Here is a 19,833-nt window from a genome sequence, read left to right on the forward strand (position 1 = left end):
ACCTCTACCCTGATCAAGAAGGCTCACCAGAATCTTTTCTTTCTGAGGAGACTAAAGAAGGTCCACCTGTCTCCTCAGATCCTGGTGAACTTCTACCGCTGCACCATCGTGAGCATCCTCACCAACTGTGTCACAGTCTAGTATTGCAACTGCTCTTCCTACGACCGGGTGGCGAAAACGCATCATCGTCACCTCACTCCCCTCCATCAAGGCCATCCAGGGCAAGCAATGCTTGCGTAAGGTGGGCAGCATCATCAAAGACTGTTCCCACCCCAACCACAGACACCCACTCCCCTCTGGGAGGCGTTACAGGTCTCTCTGCACCAGCAGGCTCCGAGGAAGTTTCTCTCCTGCGGCCGTCACCCTACTGAACTCTAGCTCTGCATCCGAGTGACAGCCAACCAACTAAGCCCCTAACCCCTGTAGGAAAAAATGCGACCGATTCTACTCTTGCTCAAAAAGCCAGAGTCTTTTAAGAACCACCGGTCACTTCTCAAAGTTTCCCCTTTACTTATTGTGTTCGTTGAAAGGCAGACCAGGAAATGAATACTCAGGATTCGTTCAGTTAAACTATAACAATCTTTAGTAAAATGATATTGCAAACAGATATTTAATATGCATATGGATCAGCTGCTCCTTTGAGACTTTCTCTCCCTAACCACCAACAAAGTCTTTCCGGTTCTGACACCGGACCTTCCTTTTCCCTATTCTTTTATTCATCTTCAGGTTCCTCCTCCAGTCATTGCGTGTGGGCCGCCAATTGGTTGGATATCACTCAGACTTTCTGTCTCCGAGAAGATGGAGAAGTTGCGCGCTCGCCTTGGGATCGCTCTCATTGTCTGTTCCTTTAAGAGATTTTATTAGGTGCCTTCTGTTCCATTTGTTTATTAAACAAATCAGGCGCACTTTTGCTCCACTAAATTTGAACCAGTCTTATCTTGCACATGCCAGACAGGAGGAGACAGCGAGGCCATCCCAGGCTACAGGACATTCTTATTCTAAACCCAATATATCTCTACACCCCCCTATCCCACCCATAGTGTTCTATTCATTTACGAATGTACATACTGTAACTACACCTATACATAGCCATATTCTACTGCTCTTCATACTATTCATCCTGCACATACACTTATTCTCATTATTCTTATAACGTTACTATTTCTGCACTACAATGGTACTGGTACTACACTGCACATACTGTTCATATCTGTTTATATGGTTCATACTGAATATCCATATTTATTCTGTTTTTCTTATAATAATACACTGCATATATCTATATTATTTTTACTACTATTATAATGTTACTGCTGCTACATTGCACATATACAGTATGTACATGTTGTTCATATACAGTATGTACATGTTGTTCATAAATTGTTCATATTACATAGCCATATTTATTCTGCTCTTATAAGGTAACTGCTAATACACTGTCGGAGCAAAGACCTATTGGTCCAGACACACGCCTGGAGTTCCTCAGCATACCACTAGATATATGAAAGAATCACTTCCAACAATGGGACAGTTAGGTTTAGGAAAAGTAAACGTGGGTGGGGTTTAAACGTTTCAGTGACGTGTGACGAGAGCAGGGACGTGACCCAGGTCTCTTGGGTGAAGGTCATGTGTTGTTTGACCCATCCACCCCCCCAACCAACCTCCGTATGCAAATCTTTGCTTTTTCATACTACTCTCTACTGATGTCTCTCTACATACTACTCTCTACTGATGTCTCTCTACATACTACTCTCTACTGATGTCTCTCTACATACTACTCTCTACATACTACTCTCTACTGTTGTCTCTCTACATACTACTCTCTACATACTACTCTCTACTGTTGTCTCTCTACATACTACTCTCTACTGTTGTCTCTCTACATACTACTCTCTACATACTACTCTCTACTGTTGTCTCTCTACATACTACTCTCTACTGATGTCTCTCTACATACTACTCTCTACTGTTGTCTCTCTACATACTACTCACTACTACTGTTGTCTCTCTACATACTACTCTCTACTGTTGTCTCTCTACATACTACTCTCTACTATTGTCTCTCTACATACTACTGTCTACTGTTGTCTCTCTACATAGTATTTTCTACTGTTGTCTCTCTACATACTACTCTCTACTGTTGTCTCTCTACATAGTATTTTCTACTGTTGTCTCTCTACATACTACTGTCTACTGTTGTCTCTCTACATAGTATTTTCTACTGTTGTCTCTCTACATACTACTCTCTACTGTTGTCACTCTTCATACTACGTCATCTTACATCTTACTTTCTCTCAACATGTAACAATATGTTGAATATATGACTTATAAACTGAAAGTTGAAGTGATTCCACCATTTTAAATATTTTAATATTTCTTTAGATTGCTTGTAAATGAAATTGTTTTCAAATACCAACACATTAAAATGATCCGCGCATCAGTTAGAATATCAGTAATTGGTTTCTTTGACGATGACGTCAGTCTGCTGCTGTGGGCGTCTCCTGACTCTAAACGTTTAGAAGAAGCAGAGTTACAGTTCAGTACGGAGGGACTCACAGTATCATTCACACAATGTCACAAATTGTTTGTAGTTTCTCTCCTAACCATTGTGTTGACTTTAAGTAAGAGTGGTAAGTTGTAAGATGTACATCACACATGATTCCTCACTCATTTGTTAACTGTAAGAATACTGTTTGTGTTGATGCTTTAGCTGCACTCTGTGATACATGTTAATATTTCAAACTGTTGCACACTTGTAAGAGACATGTGACATAATAATCATATTGTGATAAAAAGCTTTGAACCGAAAAAGAGAATCATGATAAACACTTCATATGTTTCATATTTCATACTTGCTGCTTACTTTGACACTAAGTTGTTGACATTTTTTTATTTCTTGCTCATTATGTCTTTATATATTTTAATAGTTTGGGCCAATTCTTTGCTGATTGTGGTTATCTGTAAGAACAGAATCTTACATGCACCTATGTACTTTTTCTGTGCAGCCTGTTTGTAAATGAACTGTATGGTAGTACAGGGTTGTTTCCATTCCTTCTGGTTCAGATCCTCTCTGACATTCACACTGTTTCTGCTCCATTCTGTTTCCTGCAGATTTTCTGTCTGTATACTTATGGTGGTGTAGAGTTTACTAACTTAGCCGTCATGTCTTATGACAGATATCTTGCTATCTGTTATCCTCTGCAATATCATGTACATATGACATCTAATAAGGTCGTTGTGCTTATTGCCGTAACATGGTCTGTTCCTTTTTTTGCTGTTTTTGTCACAACATTATTGAGTGCCTCCTTACAGCTGTGTGGGAACATCATTAATAAAGTTTACTGTGACAACTATTACATCATAAAATTGGCTTGCTATGAAACAAGAGTTAATAATGTCTATGAACTCGTTGCTGCTTCTCTAATAGTCTGTGTTCCTGTATCTGTAATTCTTTACACTTACATTAAGATCCTTAAAGTGTGTTATTCTGGTTCTAAACAGACCAGACAGAAAGCTGTCATTACCTGCACACCTCACCTCGCTTCTCTGATCAACTTTTTTTTGGGGGTTTCCTTTGAAATATTACATGCCAGGTTTGATTTGAGCAGTGTACCCAAAATGTTACGAATATTGTTGTCATTGTATTTTTTGACGTGCCAACCGATATTTAACCCTTTAATTTACGGCCTCAACATGTCCAAAATACGCATCATGTGTCAAAGTCTGCTTTCAAGTTCTGTGTTGGGAGGTTGCTGTAATTTGTTTTTGTTCAAAACTGGATTTTCTAAAATGTGGTTTAGAAAAAGTATCATGTAATAACGTGATGAATATTGTAATAGAACATTTATTGTTATAACTTGATACATTTGTATGTTGTAATAACTTGTAACGTAATAATATGATATTGATACCTTTTTTTTTCTTTTTCATGCGTGGCGCCACTAAGTTTCCACACAAATTCATGGTATCGGTATGGTATTCTCGCAACTTTCAAACAATGGACCTCTGTGCCATAAAAGCCTAAACTATTTTTATGACTTAAGCTTAACTTTATGTGCATCAGAGGTACTTTTAACCACTTCCTCAAAGACTAACGCAGCTCTTTTGCAACGAGCACATACACACATTTTGTTATCAAAATATTTCTACAGTAGTGAGCACCAAGCTAACGTGTTTTTATCTGAGTTGGACCAGAGAACATTCAGTTAACCCTAGCACATGTAGGTCAGCGCTGTTGCCTGCGACAGGAGAAACATACTTCATCTTAGAAATTTGGCATTTCAACAAGGTCCTCTGACAATTTTTGGCCATCCAGAAGCTTTTTGAATTCATCATGAAATTACAGTGTCTCTGTAACATAATTTAATGATACTGAATCCAAAAATCAACTTGCGTATGTTCTGTTTGCTTCGCAGCCCTTGATGGGTCCCATCGTCTCCCCGGAGCTGTACCTCTTTACTGACAGTTAGACCTTTCTAAAGAGTCTTTTGTGTCTTTGTAGCCCTTCCAGCAGTTTAGCAATCTGGCCGAGAAGACGGTGACTTTTCGGAGACTTTGCACAATAATTCCAGAGCGACAGTAATTCCTCTTGGGTGAATTACTGGGTCTTTATTAATTAAAGAGTGTGATCTAGACCTACTCTATCTGTAAGGTGTCTCGAGATAACTCTTGTTATGATTTGATACTATAAATAAAATGTAATTGAATTAGTCATCTTTTTGTACCAAAAACCGAATACTTCGTGTTAGCCGGCTGCCATCTTTGATAGGGGGCACTTTGACTGACAGGTGGCTTGTGAAATCACATCAAGTCATTTGGGGGATTGAGTTCAGCCAGAGAGCCAGTGAGGCCCTACAGGAGGGCTTTATTTACTATGTCTGTGTGTATTGTAAGGTGTGGTACCAGATTTATGAGGTTAATGTTAATCTTGAATATACACTACCGGTCAAAAGTTTTAGAACAACCCAATTTTTCCAGGTTTTTATTGAAATTCATGCAGTTCAATGTTACTTACTGTACTCTGAAATGAAAGAATACAACAAATGAACAATTTAAGTTAAAAAATAAAATCATGGAATCAATTTATAAACCAAAATGTATTCAAACTTTTTGACTCATCGAAGTATCCCCCTTTGGCAGATATAACAGCTGAAGACACTCGTGGCATTCTTTCTACAATGGAAATCAAATATTCTTCAGAAAGTTCTTCCCAACTCTGTTGCAGAAGTTCCCATAAATGTGTGGACTTGTAGGTTGCTTTGCTTTCACTTTTCTGTCCAGTTCATCCCAAACCAGCTCAATGGGGTTTAAGTCTGGTGACTGTGCTGGCCACTCCATGTTTTTAAGCTTACCATCTTGTTCTTTTTTCCTAAGGTAGTTCTGGCATAGCTTGGACTTATGTTTTGGGTCATTATCTTGCTGTAAGATGAACCCCTGACCAACTAGGCGCATACCAGAGGGTACTGCATGGTGCTGCAAAATGCTGTGGTAGTCGTTTTGGTTCAGGGTTCACCCTGACTGTTCCCAGAAGGCTCACTGAGAAACCACACCCCGTTTGTAGTCAGCCTTGAAATCTGAGCCACTGCACTGGGAAGCCACCGAGCAGCACACTCAAACTCAAGTTCACTAAGGACTACACTGGAAAATGAGAACCACATCAAGGGCCAGACATGTAGGTTATGGAAAAGCTTTTATGTAATCAAAAAATGTAATGTCTTGTATAGTCTCCTCACACACAGTTAGATAGACATGAAGTCGTAAAAAAGTCAGCAAAAATGTTGTTAGCCATCATAGAAGAAGGTTGCCAAAAGTTAGAAAAAAGTAAAAAAAATACAAAAAAAAAGCAACAAAACTTAAAATTTATTTTAAACCAAAAGTGATATGCGGGCCAGATAAAAATCTATATGGCCTGCTGGCCTTGAGTTTGACACACGTGCCCCAACCTAAAAATAAAAACTAAATAAAAGCAAGCTAAACCCTCAACTAGGTCCTGATAATATCCATGTATGAGACAGCCATTGTATCTCTGAACTTAAAACCCTCTTTTCCTGACCTAAGCACAACTCAGAGCAATAAGCAACAAGAAAAGAGTATGAAATGAAGTAGACATTGTGAGGCGCAGGTATATATATATATATATATATATAAGATATCAGTTGCAAAACTAAGCAAACTTCAACACAGCTGAGACAGATGGAGGCACGACAGGGAGGAGTCTGAGTGTAACTGTCAGGACTGCGAGACTATACAACACACAGCCACTATGTTAGTCACCGTCATACAGTAGATCATTTATCAACTTGGAAATGTCATTCCAATCAGTCCGTGACTCATTTTCCTGTATTAGCCTGCCCCACTCAGTTTTAACAATTATATATATAATTATAAATAGGTTTGCGGGGGGGAAACGCTTTGTGTCTGTGTCGTGTGAGCAATAGCACCTTCAGAGCGTTGGTAAAGAAAGGAGGAGTTCCGCACAGCCAATCTACGTCTGATCTGACAACAGTGAAGGAATAATTTCACTGTAGTCGATCTTAGGCAACAGAATAAGAAAATGCAGATAGACAGAGCGCAAGAAGAAGTCACATCATTTGCGTAAGGAAGTACTAAAGTAAAAATGCAAACAATGAGTTTGCCAATTGGACATTTCAGCAGGAATACGAGACCCAAAATTGGGGAGAATTTAACAACATTGGCAGCCCAGATGAGATTGTTTACTGGGGATAGCATGTACAGTGCCTTGCGAAAGTATTCGGCCCCCTTGAACTTTTTGACCTTTTGCCACATTTCAGGCCTCAGACATAAAGATATAAAACTGTAATTTTTTGTGAAGAATCAACAACAAGTGGGACACAATTATGAAGTGGAACGAAATTCATTGGATATTTCAAACTTTTTTAAAAAAAAAACTGAAAAATTGCGGTAAAATTATTCAGCCCCTTTACTTTCAGTTCAGCAAACTCTCTTCAGAAGTTCAGTGAGGATTTCTGAATGATCCAATGTTGACCTAAATGACTAATGATGATAAATAGAATCCAGCTGTGTGTAATCAAGTCTCCTGATAAATGCACCTGCTCTGTGATAGTCCAGAGTCCGTTTAAACGCAGAGAGCAGCATGAAGAACAAGAAACACACCAGGCAGGTCCGAGATTAGTTGTGGAAGTTTAAAGCCGGATTTGGATACAAAAGATTTCCCAAGCTTTAAAACATCTCAAGGAGCACTGTGCAAGCAATAATATTGAAATGGAAGGAGTATCAGACCACTGCAACTAAGACCCGGGCGTCCCTCTAAACTTTCAGCTCATACAATGAGAAGACTGATCAGCGATGCAGCCAAGAGGCCCATGATCACTCTGGATGAACTGCAGAGATCTACAGCTGAGGTGGGAGACTCTGTCCATAGGACAACAATCAGTCGTATACTGCACAAACCTGGCCTTTATGGAAGAGTGGCAAGAAGAAAGCCATTTCTTAAAGATATCCATGAAAAGTGTCGTTTAAAGTTTGCCACAAGCCACCTGGGAGACACACCAAACATGTGGAAGAAGGTGCTCTGGTAAGATGAAACCAAAACGACTTTTGGCAACAATGCAAAACGTTATGTTTGGCGTAAAGCAACACAGCTCATCACCCTGAACACACCATCCCCACTGTCAAACATGGTGGTGGCAGCATCATGGTTTGGGCCTGCTTTCTCTGCCAGGGACAGGGAAGATGGTTAACGTTGATGGGAAGATGGATGGAGCCAAATACAGGACCATTCTGGAAGAAAACCTGATGGAGTCTGCAAAAGACCTGAGATTTGTCTTCCAACAAGACAATGATCCAAAACATAAAGCAACATCTACAATGGAATGGTTCACAAATAAACATATCCAGGTGTTAGAATGGCCAAGTCAAAGTCCAGACCTGAATCCAATCGAGAATCTGTGGAAAGAACTGAAAACTGCTATTCACAAACGCTCTCCATCCAACCTCACTGAGCTGGAGCTGTTTTGCAAGGAGGAATGGGCAACAATTTCAGTCTCTCGATGTGCAAAACTGATAGAGACATACCCCAAGTGACTTACAGCTGTAATTGCAGCAAAAGGTGGCGCTACAAAGTATTAACTTAAGGGGGCTGAATAATTTTGCACGCACAATTTTTCAGTTTTTTATTTGTTAAAAAGGTTTGAAATATCCAATAAATTTCGTTCCACTTCATGATTGTGTCCCACTTGTTGTTGATTCTTCACAAAAAATTACAGTTTTATATCTTTATGTTTGAAGCCTGAAATGTGGCAAAAGGTCGAAAAGTTCAAGGGGGCCGAATACTTTCGCAAGGCACTGTAGCAACTTTAATTAGCAGTGGACACTGATAGAATATAGCAGTACTTTCCAGAGTACAACATCACTGATAAAGGCTTTTAAACCAACTACTACATGACCGGTAATGTTTCAGGAGTAATGTGACCCAGAATTGGGGAGAATTTAACAACACTAGCAGCCAAGATGACATATTTTACTGCCGTTAGCATGTAGCTACATGCGACAATGCTAACACTGCATTAGCTTAAAAACAACACTCCAGTCCTGCCTACCTGGAGCAGATGACCAATCATAGAAGACCAGCTTAGAGTTGCGTAACACTTAGCTGAGAGTTGGTTAACTAGAGCAGTTGGTTATCTGAACGTTTTAGCTCACAAACTTACCTGTTAACAGACGATACAAAATAAAAGAAATAGAGACAAAACAGGAAGTCATTTGTGGACATCTGTGTAAATAAAAATAAAATAAAGCAGTTTGAAACTTGACCTGCTGTCTGTTTGTGTTCAGGAAGTCGTTATATATCATGTATACTGTATATCACTTCTTTACTCTATAAAATATTAAGTTTTATGCTTCATAACAACATGGAACAACTTTTTTCATGACTCACTATATCAGATGAAAAAGTGCATACAATTACAAAATTGATTAAAATATCTGCTCAGTTGTAGTCAACACATATGTAAATACTGTGGCTGTCAATCCATTAAAATATATAATTGTGATTAATAGCTAGTGATAGCCAAATGAAGCTTCGCAAACTATTTTCTTTATTTTCTGAGCCTACTAGATGGCACTCTCGGTTCGAAGAAAAACACTGAAGGAATGGCAGCTCAGTGTGCTTCAACCCTTTGTTGAACAAAGAGCGCCATCTAGTGGGCTCAGAAATAAAGACAATACTAATAATATACCAATAATCAGTCAGGGGGGGCCCAGTGGATTTCGTCACAATACAGCACAGAAAGTCTGCTTGGAAATTTCGGAAATATTGGATATGATAGAACAACACAATGTCATTTTGCTAAATAAAACACATCACATTCATTATTAATTTCAATTGTTTTTATTGTTAACAAAATGTGTGTCCAAATACAATACATATTTTCTATGGGCTCTCATTGCAAACATTTGGATAGTTGTCATGGAAACAATAATAGGTCATGTGACAAGGACTGGGAAGATTTTTTTACAGAATTGTATAAGAATAAAGTGCAAAACAGTCACAATAAACTTTCCTTCCTCAAACTTCAACAAAGAAAACCTTGCTGTCCACAGTTTTCAGATAACAGGAAACAGAACTGAAATAAAGTGCATTAGACAGTTTATTTCTTACAGCAACAAGTGCTCTCCAGAGAGTTCAATACTTTTAAATTGGCCTTAAAATTTTAACAAAGTACACAGTTGCCATTAAATGTGTGTTTAAAGTAGATTCCATTAACCAAATGGAAAGGCAGCGATTGGCAGGACAGGCAGCAAAGTGACAGTACTCTGATCCAATGGAAATCACATTTGTCAGATTGACAGCACTCTATCCTCATGGATTGGGGGGGTGGGGGGCAACAGGGGGAGCCAATCATATTTCAGGTAGGGCGGCCCCGTCAGACACCACCTACCAAGAGTCTGGGTCTGCCGAGGTTTCTTCCTAAAAGGGAGTTTTTCCTTGCCACTGTCGCAATAGCCACTGCTAATGCTTGCTCTTGTGGGAATTACTGGAATTGTTGGGACTTTGTAAATTATAGAGTGTGGTCTAGACCTACTCTATCTGTAAAGTGTCTCGAGATAACGCTTGTTAAGATTTGATACTATAAATAAAATTTAATTTAATTAAAAATAGCCTTTTCTTTATCCATTTCTGGTCAAGCAGCTTTGTTTCTGCTAGTCATCCACAATGACACTGCTGCATGGCTTCCTAAAACCCCAAACTGCAGAGTGCCCCGAGGCCCAAATCACAGATTGTGCGTCCGTGAATCACACATGAAAAAAATTACACTCAGTTCATAGGGGAAACACTGGATGTTCATAGACCACACCTGTTGACTGACACAATTACACAATTTTCTGTTAAACAGAGTTTTTGTTTATTCAAAATATGTCTAACAACAGAGTGTAAAGTGTTGTACAGATTGTAGTCAGCCTTAGACGCTTAGACACCAATGCAGCATCATCGTCATATAGCATCATCGTCTGCTGCTCTGCTGTCTAAATATCGGCATCAGCCGTTAAAAAACGGTTGATTGCTAACAGTCGTTGACAGCTTGTGAGCTGATTTCTTGCCTTAATATTATGCAAATAAACTATACAAATATGAATATGAATGTGTGACGTGTTCATCAGGAGGGGCAAGGCCTCAGCTTTGTCGCTGTGTACCTGTCTGTGTGCAGTTTTTAGGCGTATAAGAGCTGCTGCTCGCTGACTCTGTTCTCCAGCAGCTCGGCAGAGTTTCAGCTGCTCGTTTGTCTCTGGTGTTGATGTGTCTGATCGCTTACTGTTTCTTAACTTGTCCTGTTGATGATGTTACATTTATTCAGGGGTCCAAAGTGGAAGACGACTCCAATCTGCAATAGGTAATATCTTTAATCTCCTTTTGTCTTGTATCATGTCAACATCACTGTGACTCAGTTTTTATGCTTCTGATTGGTTCACAGAGTGAAATGTTGAAGCGTATTTGATGTCTTTCCTTGTGGTTTGTTCAGCTGAACTGTTTAATTGTTTAATTTAATGAAAACTGAGTCCGAGTGTTTAGTCTGTTTCTCTAAAGCTTTGATCAAACTGATGACTCATGTTTCCTGATCAGTAGGTTTTCATGTTAACCCCACTGATGTTTTAAACAGTCTGTTTTCTTTACAGATGTGGAGAGACTCCGATTTAATGAACTATTGAACATGTTACAATAGTTTCCTTCCTTTGTTTAAATGAGCAGAAATCTTCTGTGTTTTGTTCTGCTGAGCTGATTCTTGTTTGATGAGTTTTCATCTGTTGATTTGATGCTTTTCTGTTTCTCATTCATATATCCAGCTGAAAGTTGTTATAATAAGAAATGTGCAGATTGAGTCACTTTAAGGTTTGAAATCAACTGGAACTGATCCTCACAAGAGTCTGAATTCATTTATATTTGAGTTTATCTGATGAAGAAAAAGCTCAAAGATCATGTTTGTGTTTGCCAGCTGATTTTAAATGAACATTTTTAAACAATCAGCATCAGAAAGAATTAATAACTGAGATTACATTGTTGTCTACTAAATGTCTGTTTTTCATTTTGAACCCCACTGATGTTTTAAACAGTCTGTTTTTTTACAGATGTGGAGAGACTCAGATTTAATGAACTATTGAACATGTTACAATAGTTTCCTTTGTTTAAATGAGCAGAAATCTTCTGTTTAGTTCTGCTGAGCTGACTCTAGTTTGATGAGTTTTCATCTGTTGACTTGATGGTTTTCTGTTTCTCACCAGAGAAACAATTTCATTTTAAATGAACATTTTTAAACAAACAGCATCAGAAAGAATTAATAACGCAGATTACATTGTTGTCTACTGAACCACTGTGTTGCAGTGCTGATGTTCTACTTGTTCAGTCATTTCTGATTCCAGCTCTACACTTTGAGGATTTGCTGCTCTTCTGTTTCATGTCGATACAAACTGAACCTGTTTGTGTCTCTGAACTGTTTAAAGAATCACTATGAACTAAAGATGGACATTTTTGGTGCTGCTTCAGACATTGTATTTGGTTTTGGATCCTAAAATGTGTTTGAAATTTGAAGGTGTACATTTATAGCAGGGCTGGCTTATATTAATCAATTAAAAAGTCCATCTTTGTTTAAGTGATCTGATATCTATTACTAACATCTTGGAATAAATCATTTAATATTTGCCTTTTTCCCATTAAAAAGTACTTTAACCTTTTTTTTTTGGGGGGGGGGGGGCAGTTCTTAATGTAGATATTAATCTGGTGCATTATCCAAATATCTGAGGGTTGCTTCTTGCTTAAACAATTGACAGTTCTGTGAGAATCTATTTTATGTCCAAGATATACTGGTATTGTAACTGAAATTCCCCTATTTAAATTTATACTGAAACAGAAATGTAATCAGGACCTTGTGAATAGGAATTGAAACAATTCGGGAAATCATTAATGCCCAATTTTGTTTGTTTTGTGATCAGCAGTTGTGATGCAGAATAACTCTGAGGTGGTGTTTGTGCTTCAGGGTCTGAATGACTCTCTGACAAACCGTCAGATGTACTTTGCCGTCGCCCTGATGTCATACCTCTTCACCATCTTCGTCAACTTGACGCTCATCATCACCGTCTGCCTGGAGAGAACGCTCCATGAGCCGATCTACATCTTCCTGTGCAACCTGTGTTTTAACGGTATCTGCGGAGCGTCGAGTTTCTACCCGAAGCTGCTTCACGGCCTTTTGGCCGACTCTAACGTCATCACGTATGCCGGCTGTTTGACTCAGATATTTGTGGTTTACTGTTACGTTTTCTGTGAGTTCACCGGTCTGACCGTCATGGCGTATGACCGCTACTTGGCCATCTGTAAGCCGCTGCAGTACCCAATGCTGATGCCGGTGCAGAGGGTGGCGCTGCTGCTGCTGCTCACCTGGTGCTTCTCGCTGTTGGAGGCGATTATTGGTATCACACTGACCGCCAGATTGCCACTGTGTAGGCGCCACATCAACAAGATCTTCTGCACCAACTGGGAGGTGGTGAAGCTGTCGTGCGCCAACACAAACGTCAGCAGTATATACAGCTTGGTGCTAATTTTTTCGCACTCTTCACAGACCGGACTCATCCTGGTGTCCTACATCTACTTGGTTCAAGCCTCGCTCAGGTTGGCGTCCAGCCGGAAGAAGTTTGTACAGACGTGTGTGCCACACCTGGCCACGCTGCTCATCTTTGCAAGCTCACTGATGTTCGATTCCATCTACGCTCGATATGGTGGCGGCACGCTACAGTTGCTGCAGAACCTGCTGGCCGCAGAGTTCCTGGTGGTCCCGCCCCTCATCAACCCCATCATCTACGGCATCAACCTGCATCAGATCAGGTCCAGGATCATCCACAACTTCTCCCACAAACGAGAGATCCATAAATAACATTAATGAAAAACTAAATTACATTGACCAATAGTCCACTTAATAAGAGAAACCTTAATATCAATGTTTAACCAGATACTATAATGTTGATTTAAAGGGGAACAAATGTATAGCATTTTCAGGTTAATACTTGGATTTTGTGCTTATACTAAAACACGTTTACATGCTTTAATGTTCAAAAAACACTTTCTTTCTCATACTGCCCATGGCTGCTCTACCTGGATTCCCCCTCTGAATGAGACGCTATTTAGGAGCGCCTGTCTCTTTAGCCCCCCCTCTCAAAAAAGCCCAGTCTGCTCTGATCAGCCAGTGTTTTTCTGCAACTCTTAGTCTCAGCAGCCTCCGCTGTTGTTGCATTCCTGAGCCTGACTGCAACGGAGCATATAGCAGAACTTTGTACCATGAAAAAACCCCAATAAAGGCTTCTTTCTTTCTTCCTGCACACAATTACAATCTACAATTTGAGGTCGGGAACTTCGTTCTGGAATTTATCCATTGTGGAGCAACTATGCTCGAACCAGAGCTGTTTGGACCAATCAAATTGTCAGGGTGGGCTTTATACGATGATGGACAGATGATCAACAGTAACGGAATCAACCACGTCACCAAAGAGCGCTTGGGTTGAATTTATTTAAAACAAAGACGGCTGCCGCTGGAGAATTGAGATGTGTAGATTTCTCCATTGTGTCTGTTATAGAAGATTTCGACAGCGCATTCATTTTAAAAGAGGAACAGAGAACCGCGATCAAGGCATTTGTCAATCAGAAAGATGTTTTTGCCATCCTTCCTAAGGGATTCGGCAAAAGTTTAATTTATCAGCTGGCACTGTATGGGGTGCAGTTTGTAAAGCGGCTCACGCTGAAAATAACAGCAACATTTTGTCACATTTAGCTTCAAACAATGTTTAAAAAACTGGTATGAATTTTTGAGGGTCACTTTTTTGCACATTAACAACAATATTTGTCAACTTAGAGATATTTTAAATAGTTAAATCCAAATATTAAATGTTACACCTAACTGTTAAATGTTAAATGTTAAATCCAAATGCTAAATCTAAATCTAAATGTTAAATTGAAATCTAAATCTAAATCTAATTGTTAAATCTAAATATTAATTCTAAATTTAAATGTTAAATCTAAATGTTTCGGGTGAAACTAAATATTTAACTAATAAGCAAAATCAAAATGCATATCGAAACATTTAGATTTAACATTTAAATTTAGATTCAACATTTAAATTTAGATTTACATATAACATTTAGATGTAACATTTAAATTTAGATTTAACATTTAGATTTAACAATTAGATTTAGATTTAGATTTAGATTTAGCATTTAGCTTTAGATTTAATATTTAGATTTGACATTTAGATTTAGATTTAACATTTAGGTGGAACATTTAATATTTGGATTTAACTATTTAAATTATCTCTAAGTTGACAAATATTGTTGTAAATGTGCAAAAAAAGTGACCCTCAAAAATTCATACCAGTTTTTTAAACACTGTTTGAAGCTAAATGTGACAAAATGCTGCTGTTATTTTCAGCGTAAGCCTCTTTACAAACGGCACCTCATAGCACCGATGGTCGCTAAGAAGATGGGGCACATCACACGTCACATACTCCGTTGCTCTGATTAGTTGTAGGTCTATAAGTTGCTCTGATTGGTTATAGGTATATCCAATGAGTGCAGACACATGTTCTTTCCTGGTTCAGTTGAAACTCGCCCCATAACCACAGCCCAATGGAGCAGTATCAGACTCATATTCTGACTAGAGTCTGAGTATGACGACGTCAGGCTATGATCCAGCAGTAAAGTGACCCGAAATTGGGGAGAAATTACCAACATTGGCCTCTAACATTACAGCGATCTCAGTTAGTATGCAGATACTTAATTTTTAGCAGTATGCTAACGTTAGATGGTAGTGGAACGAAGCAGCACTTTCTACCGTCAAAAATCACGGATGAAGGCTTCTGAACCGAACACTAACAATCGGTCGTTCAGCAGGAATACGAGACCCGAAATTGGGGAGAATTTAACAACATTGGCAGCCCAGCTGAGATTGTTTACTGCCAATGGCATGTAGCTACTTTAGTTAGCAGTGGACACTGATTGAATATAGCAGCACTTTCCAGAGTAAAACATCACTGATAAAGGCTTTTAAACCAAATACTACATAACCGGTAATGTTTCAGGAGTAATGTGACCCATAACTGGGGAGAATTTAACAACACTAACAGCCAAGATTACATATTATACTGCTGTTAGCATGTAGCAGTAGCTTAAAAAAAAAAAAAAACACTCCAGTCCTGCCTACCTGGAGCAGATGACCAATCATAGAAGACCAGCTTAGAGTTGCGCAACACTTAGCCGAGAGTAGAAAATCCTGTTGAAACAGCGTTCAGAGAAGTTGGTTATCTGAACATTTTAGCTCACGAACTTACCTGTTAACAGACGATACAAAATAAAAGAAATAGAGACAAAACAGGAAGTAATTTGTGGACATCTGTGTAAATAAAATAAAACAGTTTTAAACTTTTGTTTGTCTTCAGGAAGTCAATATATCTCATGTATACTGTATATCACTTATTTACTCTATACAATATTAGGTTTTATGCTTCATAACAACATGGAAAAACTTTTTTCATGACTCACTATATCAGATGAAAAAGTGCATACAATTACAAAATTGATTAAAACATCTGCTCAGTTGTAGTCAGCACATATGTAAATACTGTGGCTGTCAATCCATTAAAATATATAATTGTGATTAATAGCTAGTGATGGCCAAATGAATACCCCCATGACCAATAATCAGTCATGGGGGTCCAGGGGATTTCGTCAGAATACAGCACAGAAAATCTGCTTGGAAATATTGGATATGATAGAACAACACAATGTCATTTTGCTAAATAAAACACATCACATTTATTATTAATTTCAATTGTTTTTATTTTCAACAAAATGCGTGTCCAAATACAATACATATTTTCTATGGGCTTTTATGGCAAATATTTGGATAGTCGTCATGGAAACAATAATAGGTCATGTGACAAGGATTGGGAAGATTTTTTTACAGAACTGTATAAAAATAAATTGCAATACAGTCACAATAAACTTCAAAGAAAACCTTGCTGTCTACAGTTTTCAGATAACAGGAAACAGAACAGAAATAAAGTGCATTAGACCATATCTCCAGAGAGTTCAATACTTTTAAATCGGCCTTAAAATTTTAACAAAGTACACAGTTGCCATTAAATGTGTCTTTAAAGTAGATATCCATTAACCAAATGGAAAGGCAGCGATTGGCAGGACAGGCAGCAAAGTTACAGTACTCTGATCCAATGGAAATCACATTTGTCAGATTGACAGCACTCTATCCTCATGGATTGGGGGGTGGGGAGGGGCAACAGGGGGAGCCAATCATATTTCAGGTAGGGCGGTTGCCACCCACGTCCCCCCCTCTAGACTCACCCCTGGTATTGGGTAAGGGCCTCTGTTAATTTTACAGCCAAAAATCTCCGAAAAGCTGGCAATGATTGCTCATCTTCCTCCGCCTATACCTGATACACATTTACAAGTAAATGTCACATTGCTATAAGGTGGTATCGGGTGTGGTAGTGTCGGAGTAATTTTATGATTACAGCATGATATCATGCGCACGGCATCAGACCGATACCGGATACTGGCATTGGTATCGGTGTATCCCTAATTCAAACTCAACTTGCCATTAAAAATAAAAAATCAACACCAGACACCAAGCCATCCTGGAATAAGGTGGTTTGCGGCCAAAAGATTGCACCTAGCAGGGCTCCATTGCCTCCTGCCCTAAGCCTCTACAACCGTTTCAATGCTATGTCGGAGTCAGAACCGGTAGCGGCCAAGGTGGTTCGCCGGGCCCGCCCCGCTTCAAAGCCGACTGACTAGCCGTCGCCACAGAAGAGGACTTCTGCCTCGCAGCGTAAGCTTGTGAGGGATGCGGTAGCCAGACGGTCCGGTGGCCTACACTGCCCGGATCCGCCAAATGAAAACGTTCCTCAAAAACAACCTCCCCAACCGAACAAGCCACTTCTAATGTCATGTGACGGATCACCGTCGTCTGTGACAACAGGGCTGTGTGATACACCTTCTGAGAAGCCAACTCTGGTTATTGGGAGCTCTATACTGCGATATGTGAAGCCGGCGGCCCCAGCGGCTACGGTCATATGTGTCCCCGGGGCCAGAGCGGCCGATATAGAATCCAATCTAAAGCTGCTGGCTAAAAAGAACCGTAAATACAGTAAGATCATACTTCACGTAGGTGGTAATGATACCCGATTATGTAAAATGGAGATCACTAAAATTAATCTTGAGTCACTTTGTGCATATGCAAAGGCAATGTTGGACTCAGTAATTTTCTCTGGACCTCTGCCAAACCTGATCAGTGATCAAATGTACAGCCGCATGTCATCCTTCCACCGCTGGTTGTCGGGGTGGTGCCCAGCTAATGATGTGGGCTATGTGAATAACTGGGGGGCGTTCTGGCGAAAGCCTGGTCTGATTGAGAGAGACGGGATTCATCCCACCTGGGACGGAGCCGCTCTCGTATCAAAAAATCTGACCGAATATATTATCAGTCATAAATCATAACAACCCAAATTTGATATTAGCAATCAGAGGTGCAGTGATACGCGCCCCTCTGTGCTTCCGTTAGAGCAGTCGCCCACTCACAGTCTAATAACCCTTCTTTCCCCCGACTCAGATCGGTTAAATCAAAAGTAAACAAAAGAGGGGCTATACTTAACAACCTAATTTGAATTAAAACAATCTCTGCAACAACAGAACAAAATAGGAAAATTAGATGTGGACTATTAAATATTAGATCTCTGTCTTCTAAAGCAGTACTGGTAAACGATTTGATATCAGATAATCAAATTGATTTATTCTGTCTTACTGAAACATGGCTGGGCCATGAAGAATATGTTAGTCTAAATGAAGCCACTCCTCCCAGTCATATTAATACTCAAATTCCTCGGAGGGGGAGTTGCAGCCATCTTTGATTCAAGCCTGTTAATTAATCCTTAACCTACATTAAATTATAACTCGTTTGAAAGTCTTATTCTTAATCTTCAACATCCAAAATGGAAAACATTACAGCCAATTATATTCGTTGTTATTTACCGAGCTCCAGGTCCGTATTCTGAATTTTTATCGGAATTCTCAGAGTTTTTATCATGTGTAGTACTAAAATCAGACAAAGTACTTATTGTAGGTGATTTTAATATAGATGTGGACGTTGACAATGATAGCCTTAGTACTGCCTTCAACTCATTACTGGATTCAATCGGGTTCAGTCAGAGTGTGCATAGGGCGACGCACGGTTTTGGCCACACCCTCAACCTTGTGCTGGCATATGGTATTGAAATTCAGGATTTAATAATATTTCCGCAGAATCCGGTATTATAGCTAAATTTAAGGAAGATATTCCAACAGCATTTAACTCAATGTTGTGCCTTAATATAACAGAGGACCTTTATGTTAAATTTAGTCCATCCCAAATTGATATATTTGTAGACTGTGTTACGACCTGCCTACAGACGACTTTAGACTCTGTTGCTCCCCTCAAAAAGAAGATGATGAAGCAAAGGAAACTAGCACCTTGGTATAACTCCCAAACTCGCAAATTGAAACAAATCTCGCGAAACCTTGAAAATAAATGGCGTTCCACCAAACTGGAAGAATCTCATTTGGATTGGCAAGAAAGTCTCAAAACCTATAGGAAGGCCCTCAGAAATGCCAGATCAGACTACTACTCATCATTAATAGAAGAAAACAAGAACAACCCAAGGTTTCTTTTCAGCACTGTAGCCAGACTGACAGATATTCACAGCTCTAGTGAGTCATCTATTCCTAAAGCTCTGAGTAGTGACGACTTTATGAGCTTCTTTAATGATAAAATTATAACAATTAGAGATAAAATGCATCACCTTTTGCCCTCAACTTCTAACGGTTCAACTTTAAATGCAGGACCGCTAGAAAGAATGACAAGACCTGACATATGCTTAGACTGCTTTTATCCTATAGACCTTCAACAATTAATGTTAAAGGTATTCTCAGCTAAGCCCTCTACCTGTCTCTTAGACCCCATCCCAACGAGGCTACTCAAAGAAGCGTTACCCGTGGTTAACACTTCATTACTTGAAATGATCAATATGTCTCTATTAACAGGTTATTTGCCACCTTCCCCTCTTTCCCCCATCCCCATGTTGGAGTTCACTGACCAGATGAAGCAGCTGGTAAATGCTGGAACCAAGTATGCCCCCCTTCCTTCTCCCATCGTAAAACGCCAGGCACCTCTGCCCCCTCAAGGACGGCAGTTAACTCCTTCTCCCCAAACTGATAAGGATGCTTGTGTGCAAAATGCAGCAAGCGTTAACTGATATGGGCCGGGTCCAA

The 19,833-nt window shown here is 39.4% G+C and overlaps 1 protein-coding gene across 1 annotated transcript; it reads left to right on the plus strand.

Annotated features, from left to right (window-relative positions):
- Window positions 1-12,473: 12,473 nt before the first annotated feature.
- LOC120545249 (putative gustatory receptor clone PTE03) lies at window positions 12,474-13,400 on the plus strand. The gene has a single exon (XM_039779437.1). The coding sequence runs from the start codon at window positions 12,474-12,476 to the stop codon at window positions 13,398-13,400; it is 927 nt and encodes a 308-aa protein (XP_039635371.1).
- The last annotated feature ends 6,433 nt before the right edge of the window (window positions 13,401-19,833 follow it).

This window comes from Perca fluviatilis, chromosome 2, assembly GCF_010015445.1.
Source record: "Perca fluviatilis chromosome 2, GENO_Pfluv_1.0, whole genome shotgun sequence".
Lineage (NCBI taxonomy): Eukaryota > Metazoa > Chordata > Actinopteri > Perciformes > Percidae > Perca > Perca fluviatilis.

What these genes read in the sequence shown, in the direction of transcription:
- LOC120545249 (XM_039779437.1), top strand. Translation starts at nt 12,474, where the DNA reads ATGCAGAATAACTCTGAGGTGGTGTTTGTGCTTCAGGGTCTGAATGAC.